Here is a 21,013-nt window from a genome sequence, read left to right as displayed (position 1 = left end):
TGGAGCCAACAGGTGGAGCTGGATGTCATGCCACAAGACAGGTGGTGTCTGACAAGGTGTTTTTGTCTCAAGTTTTGTCTCTGGAGATTGAGACAATAAAGCTGTCTTATCTCGGATCATTTAAATTAGAAATTTCTGTAGCAGTTACCTACCTTGCAAGGTCAAGGATGTCAGGTTTTCAGACTGTAAATACTCCAGTCTTTCAGAGTTTCTTGCATGTGGCCTCTAAACTCTTTGTAGATTTGCTCTTGCAGTTAGTAGGCAGCCAGTGGAGCTCGCATCAGGAGCTGAGAAGTCACAGTCTGGTGTCAAGAAGCAAGAAGGGGAGGAGAGAAGACCATGCTTTAGTTGGAGACAGCAGTTTTTCAAACAACCACTTACTGTTTCTCAAGGTCTGCAGTTTCTTGGTAATGGAAAATGCTGCATGAATGGAAGCATGAGTGACAAGCTGAGTTCTTTCAGTTTATTGTCTGCACTGGATGAAGTAGTGACATTTCACTGTATGTGAAGAAGGAAGACAGTTTTGAAAATAGTCTTCCTAGAAAGGGAATGTGACTTGTTCAATAGGAGTAACTGCTGACAGTATTACTGGTCTGTCCTCTCCTGCAAGATCACTTGGACAAGTTAACGTCATTTCATGACTGTTCCGGTAGGAAACTGCTGAGAAATCAATATCAGAGAAGGTTAGGTTCCTTTCCTAAGGGTGTCAGCAAGTCCCTTTTTTCTGTGACTTTTTCCTCCTGATCTTTTCTAAGCCTGTGGTTAAGAGTCCTTGGGGAAGAAGCTCCAGACAGACCTTTGATTCCGCAGATGAGATTCATAAATGCTCAAATTAAGTGGGAGGAAATACTAAGTGGAGTTCTGAAGATTTTTGTTTGCTTGCCAAGTTCCTAGAGAGAGAATCTACAAGAATGTTTATATTCAAATGAGTCAGTGAACCTGTTTAATTATTTAGGATTAAATGGTCTTAGACCGCTAATAGAACTTGACTTTTAGGACAAGAATTTGTATTCCTTAACTCGATCTTATCTGTACTGCAGAAGCATATGTGCCTTACCCCAAGACCTGTCATGGTTGGACCGAAACCAGGGTCAGAACTTGCAGATTCCAAAACCTAAACTCAGACTGCCGGAGTGTGCTGTCCAGATTACTAATGGTACTTGGATTCCAGATAAGAGATTTGTGCAGGTCTATTATAAATATTTTTGTATGAAAATGCTGTGCACTTCCTCAAGAAATAGATGTTTATAACAATGGAGTTTTCTCCTTTTGATCCGCGCTTTAGAATTTTTTTGGAAACACAGCTAGTGAAAACACATGTAAAATTTTAATACATGAGAGATATTTCTTGCTTACCTTTTTACTTTCCAAAGTAAGTATTGCATAAAAAAAAAAAAAGTATTGGCTAGCTATTTTAGAGCAAGATTTCATAGCAATTTTATGCTAAGATTTATAAGATTTAGTAGATTACTTACAAGATTTAGTAGATTAACAACCCCAGTAACTTGCCTGAAATAGGCTGTATTTTTCTTCTGGACCTGAAGTACTTAAATATAGAAGTTTTTATCTTTTAATTTTTGATGAAAATGCTGGTTTTTCTTTGTTTCACTTTGTATATATAATGGTTGTTTTTCTGGAGGGAAAATTCCTACGAGTAGGCAAATATGAATCATCACTAGTATTTTAAAGGTACACAGGTAAGAATGATTCTTAGACAGGCTTAATAATGGCTTTTTTTGGTCTTCTTTATTTTCAAGATCCCAGGGTGAATATGTACTCTTAAATCAATTGCATGTTTTTAGAAAGAACACCTTTGCAGATGCAGATGTGGAAATCAGTATGTACTTTGATTAGAACACATGAATTTGAATAAAAATAAACTGGTGTAGCTTGAACCATCCCATGTACTCCTATAGGCTTGCTCAGAAATAAGGGTCTATGCAGAACAGCTTGAAGAATGGAGCTGCAGGGTAATTTTCTCATAGTTATATATAAGATAAAACTTGTTAAAACTTGAATTGTGAGGACATGTAAGTGATCTTTGCACTTGAGTAGTTGGGGCAAAACTGTCAGCACGTTTGTGGGACTCTGAAAAGTAGTGGGCTGGAGAAGCTTTTGTTAGGTAACTGGGATGGTTAGGTCCTGATGTATCTTTCTTTATACTAATGAATAAACTGCTTTTAAAGTCAAACTATGCTTTTGTCTGAAACGAAACAATTTAATTGAAATATTAGAACTTGAAGAATCATGGCTTTCAGTTGTGTATCAAATGGCTTGAGGAAGGAAATAGAGAATTCTACATTTCTTTAAATTAGAAAATTCATAGTTAATGGGTATTCTCTTGAGGGACGTGTCAGCCCTGTGGGCTGACTGTAGGCTAAGGATGGCCAGGAAGTGCATAACATATATCAGCGTTGCCAGGGAATGCTGGAAATTGATGCTGCAAAATATTGGATAGCCTTGATAATGAGTTTCACAGTAGGACTACTCGCATACTTGAAATTAAATGTTTCAGAACTGCAGTTCAGGGATACGGTCCTACTTAGGCTGTGGTCATGCCAAAGGCCTTAATTTGGTGAGTTGTTTCTAGTTTAAATAGAGATAATGTACACAAAATCAACTGGTTGCGTTCTTGTTGTTTGAACAAGTATGTTGAAGAAAATAAGAAAATAACAAATCGCTTAATAGCAAGAGCTTAACACGTTAAGTTGTAAAGCATGGTAAATAGCTATGTCTGCTTATTCAGGGCTCTGTTCAGTTGCACATGCATCATAGAATCATAGAATGCTTTGGGTTGGAAGGGACATTAAAGATCATCGAGTTCCAATGCCCCCTGCCATGGGCAGGGACACCTCCACTAGAGCAGGTTGCTCAAAGCCCCATCCAGCCTGGCCTTGAACACTTCCAGGGATGGGGCATCCACAGCTTCTCTGGGCAACCTGTTCCAGTGCCTCACCGCCCTCACAGTAAAGAATTTCTTCTTAATATCTAATCTAAATCTCCTCTCTTTCAGTTTAAAACCATTCCCCCTTGATGGCATCACTCTCTTTTAGTTCTTAGCTGCTGCTCCAGCACGGCATGGGTACCCTATAGGTCCTGTTTCATATCTGCCAGCACCACTTGGTGTCGAGGATCCCCAAGGTCATCTCAAATCGCCGTAGGTGCTAATGTGTGGGAAACTGAATCAACCCATTCATCTTTCCTAGTTAAAAGGGAGTATAACTTAGCTGCAAGTTATTCCAGTTTTGTTGGGTGTTTGAGCCTTAAGCTCAAAGTCAACACGGACAAGAGAGTAGCTGGACTTTCACACATGAGCTGAATTTATCATTTATGGTCTCAAACTAAGTGTACAAAATACAGTGTGTATGTAGATTTGTGGGTTTTGTTAAAGCATATGCTTAACAGTGTGCATATTCAGTAGAGCTGAGCTGCAGCAATTGTTCAGTTTTTATTCATTTTCAGTAAATAAAAATAATTGTTGTTTATTCAGTAAATTAAATTATATTTGTTACATCATTAACACTTATAAAATTTAAATCATATGAATTTCATGTATTCTGTGTCCTTGGCCTAGGTCTTATGGCATGAAAGACTTACAGAAGAGGCATGTTTAGTAGTAAGTTAGGTAGTTTTATAAAGCTACATTGATACTTCATTTAGTGTGGTATTCCTCTGAAAAGTAACCAAGTAAAATGGTAGCTTCTTGTTTGTGGGATGTTATTCTGCCTGTAGTCAGATTTTTACTTTTTACATTTTTTTACATTTAATTTTACACAAAGAGTAAACAGATTTTTAGCACTGGCTGAACCAACGTAGCTCAAAGAAAATGATGTGTTCAACTTTCTCACTTGTTGAGTAAAAGAAGGTTGCACAGTGTTGGAGCTGCTTACTTTTTTTTTGCAGTTTTACTGAAAATGGAGTTGCATGGCTTTATGTTAGGAAATAATTTAAGGATAGAAGAAACATCTGATCTGAAAATCTGTTTCTATTGATAATACACATCATAGAAATGATACAAGTAATTTTCAGGGGTGGCAATATTCTTCTGAAGCAGAGTGAATATTTTAACAATTCTCAGTAAACATGAAAAGGCCCAAATGTTTTTCATTGGTTTTCAGAATAGAACTGGAAAAAGAGCATTTGAAGGCTTAAGTCAGAAATGGAAAGCTCTTACCAGTGTGCTTTTTGTTGCTGAAAGAAATGTCTTGAAAAATTATGTCAGCAAGGTTATAAATTTATTGTTACTGTAATAAAAAGACATTGGAGTATTGTGTTTATTAAAACTTCTTCCTTTCCAATCACAGTCTGATTAATTTTACTACTCGTTTAAAAAAAGAGTTTTGTCCAAGTGCTATTATTTTAGGTAAGAATACAGAAGAGCAGAGTCTACTGGCCACTGTACAATTGAATATAAAACCAAAATTGACTGCACTTTGTGTTTCTTGTTTTCTCACCCCACAGAAGCAAATAGTTCTGGCTTAACATTAAGCATGTGTAGTTCTGTAAAGTATTGTTGCAGCAATAGAAACAGTGATTTTAACCACATTTCTCTCTCTGCAGGGGGACACAAGCACAAATCCATATGGAGGATGAGCCTCCTCCTTCTCAAGGAGTCAGTGTCAAGGTCAGAGTGTGAATTTGTATTGAGAATTCTGTACTGCTCTACTCCAAAGGAAGAAGCTTGGCTCCATTTAGCAGTAGCTTAGTACATGCTTGTAGCTTTCAAGATAACCAGAAAACCAAAGCTATTGGTAGAAGAATGGTACCAGCAAAAGAAATGTTGCTTGTGTGATCCACAAAATATTTGAAGAACTATATATTCATTTTAATTAGGTTGAATTGCTCCTTTGGCTTACAAGGCTGGTTTAATTTAGTATTAAGTTCTAAAGTTACACGTTCCAGCCTAATGTTTCAACAACATAAACTTGGTAGAATTAACTTTTGTAGAGTAATTTGAGGCAAAAACTTCCTCTCATTTCTCTCTTTTATTTTATTTGAACACTTTGTGTGTAAAACTTAATGAAACATCATTCAGATTTTGAGCTTAATGATGATGCCTTTTAAGGTGATCCATATAACAAATTGAACTGAATAACCAGCTTTCAAACTGATTGCTGAGGTCAAATGAAGTGTAGAAGTTTTAGGAATTCTTGAGGCATAGCTGATTCACCTTTGGGATAGGTAGCTGGACAATATGAAATCTCAGATTCTGGTCTGACTCTGTCTTTCATGACTTTGTGCTATACAATGAGGGAACTGATCACTTACATGACTTAAATATTGGCAGGCTGATAGTTCAAGCTGTTTTTCATATTTTTGGGACAAAATATAATGGAGAAGCATGGAAGGGGAAAAAATATTGAAAGGTGAGGGAATATCTCTTACTGAATTGAACATAACTAATAATTCCAGAGACAGGATCTAGATTATGGATATTTTTTAGTCTGATAAAGTTTGTTGTTATTTCTTTTGTTTAAAAAAAAATCAGTATCATAAGTGTTTTCTTGACTGCTTTTTATAATAGTAGTTTGGGCTTTTTTCCTTCATTGTGTTACTTTTGTGTTAAGAAATGCTACAGTTTGTTGGTTGTTTGGGTTTTTTTAACCTGTTAATTATGAGTGCTTTGTAGAACAAGGTTACGGAAAAAAACTTTACTGTTTAAGGTGCATGAGGGCATGTGCACTTGAAATTTAGAGCCCAAATTTTAAAGAAACCAGTATGTTATCGCAGTAAGGAAATCTATACAACTGAAGGACACCCTGACTCTCTTTTTGAACCTCAGGCTTCATCAGTCTTGAGCAAAAGTGGGATGCAGTTTTGTTGACACAATTGGAAGAGTAGTGTCTGATGCTTTCAGTATTTATTATCATATTTTAAAAGTACCCAAAATCCTGCTAACTCTTGACATAAATTGTTTTGTGAACAGCAGATGAATGAAGCCTGATTCCATATGGATTCATGTCCTTCATCTCTTATCACTCTGCTATGTGTCATGAAGGACAGCAGTTACTAGGCCTAGCTTGGACGTACTTGCTTGCTAACTTATTTCCTAACACACATGCCTGATTGTCCAGCTGCCTACTGCCATATGGATTGCGTTAGTGGAATTTTGCTTCGCTTTCACTTACAAATTTGGCTGAAATTGTTCAGTTACTTAGTGTGAGGAGATGGGGAAAGAACTGGTGTGATCAAAATCACAACTTCTCTTTAAAGAAGATGACCAGCCCTCCTTTCCCTTCCTCAGAAGCATATTATAAAGAAATGTGTGATTAACCGCTATTTGTTTAAAGGCTTTAATTCAGGATTAATTTAGGGTTTATTTATGTAGTTTCAAATCTTATCTACATTTCTGTGTACATTTTTTCATATTAAGTGATACTAATCAAAAACCCAACATTCTTACAACTGACTAGTGTGCTTCAGACTCCAAACTAGAATGTATTCACATCTTCGTTTCAGACAGAGGTAGAAAAATTTATGTTCTATAACAGATCATCTTGTAAGTCTGCTTCTTGCTAGAAATAAATTAACGATGCAGTCCTTGCTGTTACGTGGTGAACTACCTGTGATAGGCAAAAACTCTTCTTACTTACCTTCTGATCTGGCAAGTAATGCTGATTGGTTGGTTTTTTTCATGTTCAGAGCCTGTTTTAATTTCACTAAAGAAAATTTGATGCATGCTCCATGCATAATTTGCTATTAAATTTGGATACTGCAGCATTTTTCTGATTTATGCTATACTAAAGCAGTAGAAATGTTGCGTGAGATTCAAACATTAGCTTGACTAGTTCTAATGTCTGGAGAGACCTGTTATTCTTTAACTATAAACTTGTAATTTGTCCTTGGATAAGCTGCAAAATGTTCAATTATCTTTTTTCTTTTATTATATGTCTACTTACATAAAACGCAAATATTCTTAGGAAGTTTCCAAAGATTCAATATTTGTTGAAGCACGGAAGTAAATTTCAGAAGTAAAGGAAAAAGGAAGAAGTTTCTCGAGTTTCCGTTTTCAGTATGTGAAAACGAATGTGTATATTTTTCAAAGATTTTTTTTATGGTTTCTTCTTTTAACAGTAATTTCAGCACCAGAGGAAAAGACACAAATTATTTTCAAGTTTTGAATGTATACTTTACACTTGATATTAGAATCCTGTACAGTGCATTCTGTAAGCTAGCAGTTATGTTGTGTGAATATAGTGAAAATGCAACCTTACCATTTAACTTCTTGTATGGTGCTTTTCTCCATGTTTATAGATCCTTTCTTTCTGGATCATGATATATTTTGTTTGTTTATTTCAATGGCTTCCCTCCAACTATTATTCTAGAACTAAAATACTGGTTTGTGGATGAAAAAGGAGATGGTGGTATTTCTCTAAATTTTCCCTTTTTACTGTGCAAATGTATACATTTCTCTCTGTCTGGGTATTTGATATCATTTTTTATAATATCAGGTCTTGGAGGCAACATTATTGTCAGCCCTGAAGATGCTGGATGTTGGGAAATGGCCAATTTTTTCTCTCTGTTCCCAAGAAGAGCTCAAGTTAATTCGTCAAGCCTGTGTATTTGGCAGTGCTGGTAATGAAGTGTTGTATGCAACTGAAAATGATGAGGTAATTGTCCAAGAGTGTGTATGAACACAACATATTTAGTCATTTATGTATCAAGTTGTTCTGAAAGCCATTACTATGATAGTATACCTAGAAAAAGTTGCAAGGAAAAATGCCTAATCATTTGATTGCTACTTAAACATTTTCAATTCAAATTAGTGGCTTCCTACCGCAGTCAGAGGATAAAGGGAAGATGGAGTTAGACATTTCTTAAAGGTGCATAGTGACAGGATGAGAGGCAATGGACACAAGCTGGAAGATGGAAAATTCTGATTCAATATTAGGAAAACAAAATTACAGTGAGAGTGGTTAAATCCAGAGGGGTTGTGAGATCTTTTCCTTGGAGGTGTTCAAGAATCGACTAGACATGGCCTTGAGTCAACTGATCTATTTAGACCTTTGTTGAGCAGGAGAGTGGACTAGTTGACCTTTGGAGGAGGTCCTCCATTCCAACCTAAATTATGATTCTGTGATATTTTTTTTTATATCAGGTTTTTGTGCTTGGCATGAACTGCAGTGGATGTTTGGGAACAGGTGACATGCAGAGCACTATTGAACCAAGGAGGTTAGATTCTCTGTGTGGCAAAAAGATAGCCTGTCTGAGTTACGGAAGTGGCCCTCATGTTGTTCTTGCTACAGAAGGTAAAGTACGATCTGAATATTGCTTTTTCAGATAGTCCACTTTAATTAGTCCAGCAGATGTGCAAGGTCTGTGCTAGTAACATAAGAGAGAGAGCTGGGATAGGCATTCTGTACATTAAAGAGAATCAGAAATAGCTGGTAATATCTAATGACTATAAATGCTTGGGAACTGCAAAAAGTGAACAGGCTCGTGTTTCCCTTAAACAGCAGCTTTTTTCTATTGTCAGTTGGAGACAGAATTTTGCACTAGGTGGGCCATCGGTCTAACCCAGTCAGACATTACTTGTATTCTTAATTTTACTAACATGTTTCTCAAAATTCAGGACATTAATAGCATATTTAAATAATAAGTAAATAATACTATGTTTATTAATAAGTAATAATAAGTTTTTCTTACAAGCATCTTCATGTATATTGTAAAGGAATGAAAGCTTGTTATTTGCATTTTGCAAAGTGGCAAACAGTTCCAGGACATAGACAAGAAATTTTGATTGGTTGTCAGGAAGAAAGAAATTGAAAGTAGGATTCCTGACTGTCGTTTCATCGTTTTCTCTTCTGTATTGCACTGTTTCCTTTCTTTTAGCTATATGATTCCCATTACTAAGAGTATGGTGATACTAGCCTTTTGGATTTGTCGTCAACACTATGTTAAGGTAGCATTGGTGTGGCCATGGGCTTAAGCGTCCCAAAGGGTATATATATATGTTATATACACTTACATATGTGTATTGTTATTGAATTTGACATTTCAGTTTGTAATTTTTTGTTGTGTACTCATTAGAAAAATAGAGATTTTAAACCAGCTTTTTACATTTTTATTACAGAAGGAGAAGTGTATACATGGGGTCATAATGCTTATAGTCAGTTGGGCAACGGTACAACAAATCATGGTTTCGTTCCCTGTCAAGTATCTACTAACTTGGTGAACAAGAAAGTCATTGAAGTTGCCTGTGGCTCTCATCATTCTATGGTGTTAACATCTGATGGAGAGGTGAGAATAGCTGGAATGAGTCTCTCTTTTCTCTTAATGAAGTTCACGTGTGTGAGAAACAGGAAAACATTCTGCACCTAGAGCATTAGGCCTTGCTTCTTGCTATCCTCACAGTGCTGATGCAACACAAATGTTTGATAAAAATGGAAAACCTGTTAGAGTCTGCTTTGAAGTGTATGCAGAACATTGATTTTGGCGCCATGTTTGCTTGTAATAACAAAGTATATTGTCTTTGTAGAGGCAGCCAGTTCGTTCCTATGCTGTACTCTACTGTAAAGGCTTAATGGCGTTAAAACTGACATTAATATAAATTATGTTCATGTAAGGAATTATACCCACCAAAATAAAAAGTTTTCTGTCATTTACTTTGAGGTGCCATTTGTATCCAGTTAGCCTTTCTACTTTGGGTTCTGGAAAACTAGCAATGGATTCTTTCAGCATTAATGCAACTGTCTTGTTGCATCTTACCTTTGATTGGAGGAACATAAAAGAATGGAATATTTAAATATTATGAGTGGCATATTTTTGATAGGAATAATTAAATTGTAGACATACATATCTTCCTAGATCTTTAACAGAATACATTCACTTGAACTTAAAATGTAATTTTTTACGCATATAAGTTTTTTGTCTCTTGAATATGTACTTTGAACTGTATGTTGTAGAGCCTTCTTTTACGATAATTCTCTTAAAACAGGTATACACATGGGGTTATAATAACTCAGGCCAAGTTGGGTCTGGTTCAACAGCTAATCAACCAATTCCTCGAAGAGTTACCAGCTGCCTACAAAATAAAATAGTAGTTAATATAGCTTGTGGACAGATGTGCTCTATGGCCGTGGTGGAAAATGGAGAGGTAAGAAATTTTAAGTGACTTTTCTGCCTGAATTTTATTTTATGTAATATTGTGGGATGTAGATAATTTTAAACCTGTCAGCAATGAGCTACTACTCAGAAAAGAGGTCTACATTTCCAGCCTATGTCAAATCTACCTGCTTATACTGCTTGTAAGAAACATTGTCATAAATTATCCTGCACATTCTGACATGCTTAAGCACATCTTCCTAGCCATGCTGATTATGGTTTCTTCTTTAGAAAGGAGGTGGAGTGAAACAAGGAAAATTGTTCACTAATATTTGGGTTATGGCTTTTTGGTTTGTGAGATCACTTGTAAAATTTAGCAGCTGTTACTTTGTATCAACTATTGAAGTTGGCTTTGAGTTGAAGGAATTCAAGTATCAAATTCTAAATTTACTTGAAAATACGGTTCTGAAGTAAAAATATCATTGTGAAGGTCAGGAGGTTTTTATGAATTTGGGGATTAAATCATATTGAATCTATATATGTATACTTAGCGTTTCATACTAGCTTCATTTTCTCATGTGTAAAAATAAGTAAGCTTGTATCACTGATGTACTGATTTTTAGACCTGGTGTTGTATTCTAGCAAAACTGAAAGTGCCGATTAATACATTATCCCACTGCTGTCTTTAGCACTCATAGAAAAATAATTATCTATAGTAGAACATTAAGTATCAAGAGCGTGAGAGTAATTAGTGAATGCTATTTTTATTTTCAGTGCTCATATATGCACACTTTATCTTGAGAAAACAGAGAAACTAAAAGTACATGGCATATATTTGTTCTACTGCAGTACCCCTCGAATCCCTCTCATATTTTTTTATCCTCATTGCAAAGACACAAAGAGGTTGTAGTGTTCTTGTTGTTTTAGTTTATATGAGCTAAAGATTTTGGGCAACATACCTCCTCTCTACCTCCATCGCTCCAAGCATTTCAGTTTAGACCTGAGTAGCTATCAACTGTTTGCAGAAGAACATATGTCACTGAAATTGTCAGAGCTCAATATTTTCCTTTTTTCTTATGTTCAGCGTAGAGCTGTTAACAGCCTACTCAAACTGTTGCACATAGCTTGCAGTTTGTACTTATTGTAGGGTGTTTTCTGTTAGAAGATTTCTGAATGAGAAATTAGGCCTTGGAGAAAGGGAAGTATTCATGCTGAATTTGTTCTGTGCTGGGAAACAACCATATGAATCATTTCTACCCTTCATATTAAAATATTGTAGTCTTACATAATCTAACTCTTAAAGAGCAACATGAATATGCAGGTTTAGAATTTTAGATGAGCATGCAGGTGGTATTTTAAACAGAAGCAGCATCCAAAATTTCTGGTACAGGAAAACATATGTATGTCTGTGTATATATATGTGTATGTATATATGTACATTTGTATAGGTATGTATATATGAGTGTGTGTTTGTGTGTATCTATATATATAAGTACAGATCCTAAGATGTAGGGATAGGAAATACTGAGGAAAAATATTATTGTAAGTCTGAAGTAGTTACATTGCTTTCAGAAGAAGTGGATAGTAGCAAACTACTAGACCCCTGGTGAGGGGTCTAGAGAACAAGTCATATGAGGAGAGGCTGAGGGAACTGGGCATGTTTAGTTTGGAGAAGAGGAAGCTGAGGGGAGACCTCATTGCCCTCTACAACTACCTGAAAGGAGGTTGTAGAGAGGTGGGTGTTGGCCTCTTCTCCCAAGGGAATAATGACAGGACCAGAGGAAATGGTCTGAAGTTGCGGCAGAGGAGGTTTAGATTAGATATTAGGAAGAATTACTTTACTGAGAGAGTGGTCAGGCACTGGAACAGCCTGCCCAGGGAGGTGGTGGAGTCGCCATCCCTGGAGGTATTTAAGAAACGTGTAGACGTGGCACTTCAGGGCATGCTCTAGTGCCCGAGATTGTTGGTTTGTGTCTGTTTGTGGGTGGGTGTGGGGTGTGGTTGTGGGTGTTTGTTTTGGTTTTGGTTTTGGTTTGGTGTTTGGTGGTTTTTTTGTTGGTTTTTTTTTCTTTTTTGTTGGTTGGACTCGATGATCTCAAAGGTCCCTTCCAACCAAGAAAATTCTGTGATTCTGTGAACAGTTAAAATCCCTGTTTCTGTTCCTCAGGTCTATGTCTGGGGTTACAATGGCAATGGCCAGCTGGGACTGGGCAGCAGCGGCAATCAGCCAACACCGTGCCGAATAGCAGCTCTGCAAGGCATTCGCGTACAGCGGGTATGTGTGTGACGCTCCAACTCAAACCCTTTATGAAAATACGCTAAGGCACGTTCTACGTTTAAAGGAGATAGATAGTCCTTTATCTCTTTGCTTAAAGTGCCATTTATCAGAATAAAAATGTGTATCTTAAAATGGACCTCTGCCAGCAGGAGAGAAACTGTGATCCTTTGGAATTGAGTGGGAATTTTGCCATTGACTTCAGTGAGGTCAAGATTTTCCTTAAAGAGGACTAGGCCATTAGAAATATTTGGTCTTTTTTTCCCCGTGAAACTTAATAATTCCTGTTATTTTAGTAGATAAGAAAGTTTTCACTGGCTACCCCATTCTTTATTAAGCCCTGTCTGTTTTTATTTTCTGGGAAAATGCTGCAGTTTAGCATTTTGTCTTTCTGGCAGACTGAATATCACTTTTAGAATGGCACTCTGGCCACAGTGACTAACTGGTATTTGGAGTCTGAACAAATTGTTTCCAACCACTGTTGGTCCACAGTTGAGATGACTCCATGGTTAGTCTTGATCTTGGGTGGTTATTACACTTTAGCAAATAGCTGGGCTGCCATCAGTGTAACAAACGAACTGATAACTTCTTTGATAATCATAGAATCATAGAATGGTTAGAGTTAGAAGGGACCTTAAAGAAAAATTTGAAGTAACTGCAAGAACTGATACTGAAAGATTTGGTTGATTTATCAAAAATGTAGGATAATGTCAGGGAAATGACACATTCTGCTAGAAAATATTGGTTTTGTAACCTAGTGAAAATTTACAAGTGTTTTGAACTTTGGATCCTATTTATTACATTTACTAAAGGAAGTTGTGGATTTTATAAATCTTTTAAAATAAACTCTTTTAATTACATAGTTTTACATTCATTTCCTAGGATGTAGACAGTAGCTTTGCTGGTAACAATTGGTGTTGGAGAATAAGGTAATAAAGTGAATATTATTTTCCTTTCTATTTATTCTCCTCCTTAGAGAGTGAGTGCTCCAGTAAGTTTGACTTAGATGCTATTTCCATCCACTCCGTTTGCTCGGTATTGATTAGTATCAGGTTGGAGACCTCCAATCAGTAAATAACTTAAGGATTTATTTCAATTAAAACATATCACATGCTTCATGGATGTACCCGAGGAGGCGGCTCAGCAGTACTGAGTGGGTTTCCACAAGAGGGTATGAGCTGACACAGTTGTGTGCTGCCATCAAGATGGAGAGGTTAATCTCTTCCCTCTCTTTCCTGGCTGGCTACTCCTGTTGCTTACCTTCTGTGGGCACTGATGGTCCTCAGGCCCAGCCGTGGAGAGTTTCCTTCCAGTGATGGAAGTTATCTCAGCAGAGGGTCCAGTGAGCGCTAGAGCTGGCACAGGGAGGGGACAGTTTTGTGTGGCTGGCAGTCAGGGAGGAGAGGAGCGGATAGGGAGACCTCACCTGTTTTTACACTGGTAAGCTTTTCATGTTGCAAAGCGACCCATAGAGCAAGGTCAGTGCAAGACAGACAATCTGCCTTTTTCTGCATTTTTTCTGCATACTGTTCCTATTTGTCATATAGCTTGCTTTCTTTCTCAATTTCTAGCTAATCTTTTGCTGTACTCGTGAGATTATCTCGCAGCATTCCTCACCGATACATTTTTTCCTCAAAGTCACCGCATCAACTTTGCTTCCCTTTTTAATAAACTTATCTGTATTTATATTGTAATTCTTACACTGGTATAGAATCAGTAATATTAATGTATAGCATAATATGTATCTATCTATATTAACTTACTGTTACATATGAATGAGATTTTTCTTTCTGTTATTCCTTATAGGTTGCCTGTGGCTATGCACATACATTAGTGCTAACAGATGAAGGTCAGATTTATGCCTGGGGAGCCAATTCATATGGCCAGTTAGGTACTGGGAATAAAAGTAACCAGTCTTACCCTACAACAGTTATTGTGGATAAGGACAGGTAATACTTACGTTCTTGCAGTCAGACATTAGTTGGCATACTGTCAGAACAGCTAGAGAAAATTATGGCATTTTTAATCTATTTTTTGGAAGAAATAGGCTATAATTTTTTGCAATGGTTCTTCTGCTAAATGTGAATAGAATTTTCACTGAAAGTGCCTGAATCTTCCCTATAACTATCCTTGTGAAAGAGAAACTGGATGTTCTGAATGTGCTATTTTCTGCTTCAGCTCACACTGCACTGTATAGGCCTTAATTGCAGTTTTTCTTCAGTGGTGTAGTTTCATTGTTTGAAGTCAATAATAAAAGCTTTATTGGCTCTGAATATAAATTGTATTTTAATATGGTACTTTTGACAAGAAGTACACATGTAATAACTGAAGAGTGGACATCTGCAATTTGTGTTATTTCTGCTATTAAATCCGGCTCATAACCCAGGAGAGAGAGAGAAAGGGAGGAGTTCTTTCTTGGTATTGTTGCCTGAAAATTAAGCTTAGGTTTTTACAAGTTAAATAATTTTCTCTAAGTTCTTGATGTGTAGTGGGGCAGTTATTTCTAATGCTAATATCAAGCCATATATATATGTGGCCAGAAATTTGAATCTATTCCTTACTACTGAGGTCTTGATTTTGGCCTCCTGTTGTGAATAGTAAGAAAACTGAGATGTCCCTCTTAAACTTGTGTCTGTGTACTTTATTGTAAGGAAGAGCCAACTCCTCTCTGATGATGAGACATGGCCTGTTTTTGAATGTTGCTCTTTCTTTATGTGTGTTTTTTTGCTTTTGCTTAAAATGTAACTGAATGTTTTCCAGCTGCTTTGGCTGCAGAGAAAATGTTACCACATTTTAATAGTTTTAATGTTGTACGCTGTCTTTCCCTCTTGTTGGCCAGAATACGCATTCCTGGTGTCAATGAGAATATTACCTCACAAAGGCCTGCAAGATTTGTACATGCAGCTTTAAACAAGTTGTTTCCCAGCTATTTTCCCCAGGCAGCTGGGGAAGCAAGTAAACAAGCAGTGATTCGGGCTGCAAAACACTGGATTGTGTAATGTTGTACACAGTGGGAGTTTTGAAACCCTAAACCAACTTTGGGATTAGTGAGATAGTCCAACACAGCTAAAATACACTTAGAAACAGCTTTTAGTGCTGTTTGGTTCTGATTTTTAATTTTCAAAATGAAAGTCCATTAAATGTAAGTAATAATACTTGTATGAGTAATACTTCAGTATTTTAATTAAAAGAAGTACATTTAAATTGTTGGTTTATAACTGTTATGAATAGGCAAGCAGGAAAAAGTTTTTCTTGACTTTCAATTATAAGCCAAAATGCAAATTCGTTTTTATTTTGGGGGGGTTTTTTGAAATGCCTCTTCATTTCTTTCTTCATCTTCTCCAAGTACCCCCTACAGCTTAACGCAGCCACTCACCTCACTGCCCAGCACCACCGAGGACACTCAGGGACTTGAAAATCATCAGAGCTTTGTTAGAGGGAGCCGAGGGGGTCGGTAAAGGGTGTGCTGCAGCAGATACCCTGCTCTGCTGCCACACTGTCTCCTCACTCCCGAGATGCTTTTTCACTGAGAACCTTTCTGAGTGCACGCTATTTGAAGAAAAATTGATAGCCCTTTTAATTTGGGAAAACATTCTTGCCGTTGGAAGCGCATGGATGCTTACAAATATGTTTTTGCACCGGGGAAAGATGGGAGGTAGTGAGCTTCTTCGCTGCGTTTTGTTCTTATGAGAGTGACTTGCTTTTTTTTTTCCTTTGTTTGCTTGTAAATTCAGAGTTATAGAGATTGCAGCCTGCCACTCTGCTCACACGTCGGCTGCCAAGACCCAGAGCGGCCAGGTCTACATGTGGGGCCAGTGCCGTGGGCAGTCAGTGATCCTTCCCCACCTCACACACTTTGCCTGCACTGACGATGTGTTTGCTTGCTTTGCTACCCCCGCCGTTATGTGGCGTCTTCTATCAGTAGGTGAGCTTAAATATTTTTTTTGTTTTGATGATCTTCTAAGTAGGATCATTAGCACATAAACCGGTGGGACGTATTTGAAGCCTACACTTAGTTTCTTGCAGAAATTTCTACTGGGAAGCATAATCGTAATCATATATTACATATGTGTATATGGTAATATGGAATTGTAAAAATTGCTAAGGCCTCCTGGCAGCACTAAATGTTTGTCTGTTTTATTGACGTGGTTTATTTCTGTGGGGAAATGCCTTGGGTTTGGGGAGGGTTTTTTTTAATGTAACTACTGAATGTTACTGTAACTCCATGGGTGGAGAAGCTGAGTTTGAGTTTGGAGAACTGAGGGAGCCATGCAGAACATTTAGGAACCATGAAGCTTTCTTTGGTGCCCTTAAGTAGACTACTAAGAATTGAGGGAGCCAAATTCCCATGTTGAGAATTGGCCACAGGCACTTAGAGTCTCATCACAAGCGATCGTGACCTGGGCTTCTGAAGAGACAAGTTGCTGGATCTCAGATATTTGATTAACGTTAAGGTCTGTCTTGCTGCCCTTGACTAGAAAGAGTTAGAGTATACAGCATTGTCTAACAGAGAAGTCGTTCTTCAGCTACAAATTCAATTCCATATTGGTTGCTAATAAAGTTACTGGCTTTGCTGACCTAATCAACGATGAGACTCTTGGGGTTGTCTGTAGGTGTCATCTAGGAGCTTAAGGTCAAAGCTAGAAAGCAGCGACTTGTTAATTTGTAATTTGAACTGTACTGAGTCCATCATCCTTCCATTCCACTTCTGTACTGCCTTTGTAATTGCTTTTGTGTCGCTGTATGCTTTTGTCTGATGATTGTAGAACACTCTTTGCTCCTTTGGTGCCTTCTGGATGCCAAGGTAAGGAAATTCTGCTAATAGTACTCATATTTCAGCTTTGAGACACTAGAGGATTAAATGGAGAACCTTGTTCTCAGGAAACTACTTTGCCAAAATGCATGTTTTTAGGGCACAGTCCAAAGATCGTAATTTTCTCTAGGCTGAGGCAGCTGTGGCTTGTTCAAAGCTGTAAGATACATGCTTAATTACTGTGGAAATTCTTAATATTCCTAATATTTGCCTACTACTAATTAGATGTAAATTGTATTACCAAAATTCCAGGCAATGGGGTGGTTCATTCCAGGTAAATATCTGTCAGTTTTAAGTTCTACATAAAAGTATCTGTAGTATGTTCAGATTTTTCTGCTTTAAGAATTGCTTATTTTATGAAGGAAATGGGACATTATTAGTACATGTAGCTTAAGCATAAATTCAGTTATATGTATCTTCTTACGTACATTGATTGGTAGGGTTCTGGGGCTCTTCAGCTTCCATTTCTTCTTGCCGAGTTAAAATATTACTTCGTGCTATGTCAGAATTTCCCCTCCACTTTTTCTGTTGCCATTTCTTCTCAGTTTAGTGCAGAGTATAATGGAATTTCTCAAAGAGTGGAGGAAGGCAAGAAGCAAAAACTGCCTCTTTCCTTGTTTCATTCCTCAGAGAGAAGGTAACTGAGTCTAAGAGAGTCCTGAGTAGGATTATATATGTTGAAGGCTTCCAAGTAACCCATTTATTAATCAGCATATTGCTCCTTAATACTCATAGATATTCATTCTCTTTAACACAGTGTGGTTAAGAGTACATTCATAACTATTTCATAGAATGGTTCAGGTTGGAAGGGACCTTAAAATACATCTAACTCCAACCCCCCTGCCATGGGCAGGGACACCTCCACTAGACCAGGTTGCTCAAAGCCCCATCCAGCCTGGTCTTGAACACTTCCATGGATGGGGCATCCACAGCTTCTCTGGGCAACCTGTTCCAGTGCCTCACCACCCTCACAGTAACAAATTTCTTCCTAATATCTAATCTAAATCTACCCTCTTTCAATTTTATTTCCCAACACATCTTTTACCCTCATCCTCATCATATCCCCACCGTGATCAATACACCCAGCCCCCTTGCACTGCTTCTCATCTTGCTTCTCATCCTTTTTGACTGTAGCAGTTCCTTTTATTATTGTTTTTTGACCTTGACTTCTCTGTCCCTTTGGAAATAATGTTGCAATGCTGTGGCACAAGGTGAAACCTCACAGGAAGAAAGGATTATTTTATTTTTAAACAAAACTGATTTCAGATGCACTTTCAAACCCACATTCTCATATGTGCCAAGTGGTCTGTCCGGCATCCTGGCTCTAAAATGTGTTCTGAGTAGGGTACCTTGTGATGACACAAGGATGCTGGCTATCAGGCCCTCATCATGTCTTCTGGATTCAGTTAGGTGACTGTGCTGGTTTCAGATGTGCCCTTTAGCATGCTCTAGGAGCTAGGAGTGAGTAGTCTCTTCATCCTGTCCCACCTTTGCAAGCCGTCAGGACTGACTCCCTGTTCATGATCACCTGATTGTGGTGAGAATCATCAGGCAGCTGCATCCTAGGATCTTGACATCTGCTGGATGGGGTGCCATGGACATCTGCCATGCTTGCAGCCCTTCTCCATATTCCACACCCAGGCATTCCTGTTCATTCCCCCTTTGTGGCCATTCCAGCATTCCCATTACAATTCTTAGCACTGACTGCTGAGGAGTTTTCTTGGCTTTGTGCCTCGTCAGTGTGAACTGCCTCTTTGTTTCCTTCCTCTGTCTGGTTCCCCCTTCACTGCTGTAACAAATAAAAGCACCTCTTTACCCTCTAAGATTTTCATAACTGAACCCCACTATATTCAGTTTACCTCTGCTGGCTGTAGAAGTCATCTGGAGATGCATATTGGTGGACATCTGAATCCCCAGTTAACTTTGAAGAAGAGCTTCAGCGTTGCTAAAATTATTACTTATTTGGATAGCAGATGTCTGAATAAATAAACTACATTGTATAAAATAAGAACTAACAAATTATTTTATTTCAGAAGGATTTTTATTATCTTTACATTGAATTTCTCCTCCCCCCAATCCTTTTACTTGTAATCCAACACACTTCAGTAATTATTGCCCTAATTTGGTATATCTGAACATAAGTGACATCCTTCAAATTAAATGAAAAATAATTGTGCTAAACAAAGTGTAACAGTATCAAACTGGGTGCGTGTGTGAAGTTTTTTCTGGAACACATGGTGAAGGTCTTTCCATTTCCAGCAGAATACTATTCTTATTTCTAGCGTGGTAGGTTACAAGACCTAGCATTTATGTAATTTTCTGTAGAGAACAGCTTATTACTGACCCACAAAATTTGTATAAACCAATAAGGTGTGTTTATATGGTAAGAAGACAAAATGTTTTCTGGGTTAAGGATTAGGTTTGGGGGGGTTAATTTTTTAGTAGTCTTAAAGAAGAGTTCTCTGAGGCTACCAAATATGATGGAGATTTGGAAGCAGAGATAAAAAATTGGATGTAGACAATGGATGACTTTTCAAGGCTGTCTGGTAACTTTATAATGCAAGTGTCACATGCAGAGTGGGATGTACATACACATGACACAAACAGGAATATGCAGACTTTCACACAGGGTGCTTCTAGCACCGTAAGTTAAGGGAAAACACTTTTTTAATAGACTTGTAACTGTTATTTACTTTTAGGGATATTGTACTGGGCAGTTTCACTGCAACCAATATGTTGGTTATGCAGTAGCTTTATTTCTGCTGTAAGGTAATGTCTCCTCATGGGAGTATTTTAGAAAATCATATTGTGATTTTTTATTGACCTTTCGAGTATCTTATTCTAAATGAAAAGTGTTAGTTATTATAATTTACCCATTAATGGCTGATAGCATTTGCTATCAGATCCAGCATTAAACTTTTGAGACTGTGTTAAAATTTTTTTCTGGCCTTATATGGATGAGTTAGAGGAGTGGGACTTATTTTTCTTTAATAGGGATATTTGTTTGAAGTAGGAAACTAATAAGGACTGAAGAATGCTGCCCTTTATTTGCTTTTCAGGGAGGGTCATACTGACCACATAGTCTGCTGGGTTTTTATACTATCCTTAAAGAGATCTCATATTAATTAAGTGTTAATTGCTGACAGATACCCAGGTTGTTATCATAAGAGATACTTGTATTACTTACTAACTACTAGTTTCCCTTTTTATTGTAGAGCCTGATGACCATCTAACAGTAGCCCAGTCACTAAAGAAGGAATTTGACAACCCTGATACTGCAGACCTGAAGTTTCTAGTGGATGGAAAATACATTCATGTTCATAAAGTTCTTCTCAAAATTAGGTAAGGCACAAACTGTATAGTTTAATATAAACTAAACTGTCTGGTGTTTTCCACTGTTCTGAGTAATTACTGCTCAAAATTCTTGACTTACTCTTACAAACTCCCTTTTCCCTCAGCTGTGCATTTCACCTGCTATTCTTCACTGTTGCTCTCTTTTCCTCATTTCCTATCTGCTTGGAATTACCAAACATGCTGCTTGCTACCAGCCTTTTCATCACTTCCCTCCATCTGACATGTATCCTCCTTTGTGCTACCTTGTGCTACCTTTGTGCCTTGGCCCTGATTTCTAATAATCTTTTTCTGCTGAGGAAAAGGCTCATTTCCTTCTGCTGACTTCCCTGTAGTTTGAATCAGTTTTTCCTCCTTTATGTAGTTGGCTTCCTCCACTGGGATGATTTGAGGGCTTTGTGTTAATTCTTGCCTTTCTTTCCTTCCACAAGACCCTTCAGTTGTTTCAGCAACTTCTGTAGATGCTCTTCAGATTATCTTTTTAATCCTTTCATAGAATTATAGAACCATAGAATTGTCTAGGTTGGAAG

The 21,013-nt window shown here is 37.5% G+C and overlaps 1 protein-coding gene across 3 annotated transcripts in view; it reads left to right on the top strand.

The window, feature by feature from the left end:
- Nucleotides 1–1,334: 1,334 nt before the first annotated feature.
- RCBTB2 (RCC1 and BTB domain containing protein 2) overlaps nucleotides 1,335–21,013 on the top strand; it is a 30,425-nt gene continuing 10,746 nt past the window's right edge. The window contains exons 1-10 of one of the 3 annotated variants that reach the window (XM_074160917.1): nucleotides 1,335–1,372; nucleotides 4,561–4,762; nucleotides 7,452–7,610; nucleotides 8,099–8,249; nucleotides 9,074–9,240; nucleotides 9,938–10,096; nucleotides 12,212–12,319; nucleotides 14,126–14,268; nucleotides 16,054–16,244; nucleotides 20,348–20,474. In XM_074160917.1, the coding sequence (XP_074017018.1) occupies nucleotides 4,760–4,762; nucleotides 7,452–7,610; nucleotides 8,099–8,249; nucleotides 9,074–9,240; nucleotides 9,938–10,096; nucleotides 12,212–12,319; nucleotides 14,126–14,268; nucleotides 16,054–16,244; nucleotides 20,348–20,474 (1,208 nt within the window). In that variant the 5' untranslated portion in view covers nucleotides 1,335–1,372; nucleotides 4,561–4,759. Of the gene's footprint in view, nucleotides 1,373–2,555; nucleotides 2,576–4,560; nucleotides 4,763–6,005; nucleotides 6,027–7,451; nucleotides 7,611–8,098; nucleotides 8,250–9,073; nucleotides 9,241–9,937; nucleotides 10,097–12,211; nucleotides 12,320–14,125; nucleotides 14,269–16,053; nucleotides 16,245–20,347; nucleotides 20,475–21,013 lie in introns of those variants that run through there. The other 2 variants (XM_074160925.1, XM_074160934.1) reach the window with 2 other exon arrangements.

This window comes from Numenius arquata, chromosome 1, assembly GCF_964106895.1.
Source record: "Numenius arquata chromosome 1, bNumArq3.hap1.1, whole genome shotgun sequence".
Classification (NCBI taxonomy): domain Eukaryota; kingdom Metazoa; phylum Chordata; class Aves; order Charadriiformes; family Scolopacidae; genus Numenius; species Numenius arquata.
Note: the sequence above shows the minus strand (reverse complement) of the source record. Positions and strands in the feature narration are given on the sequence as shown.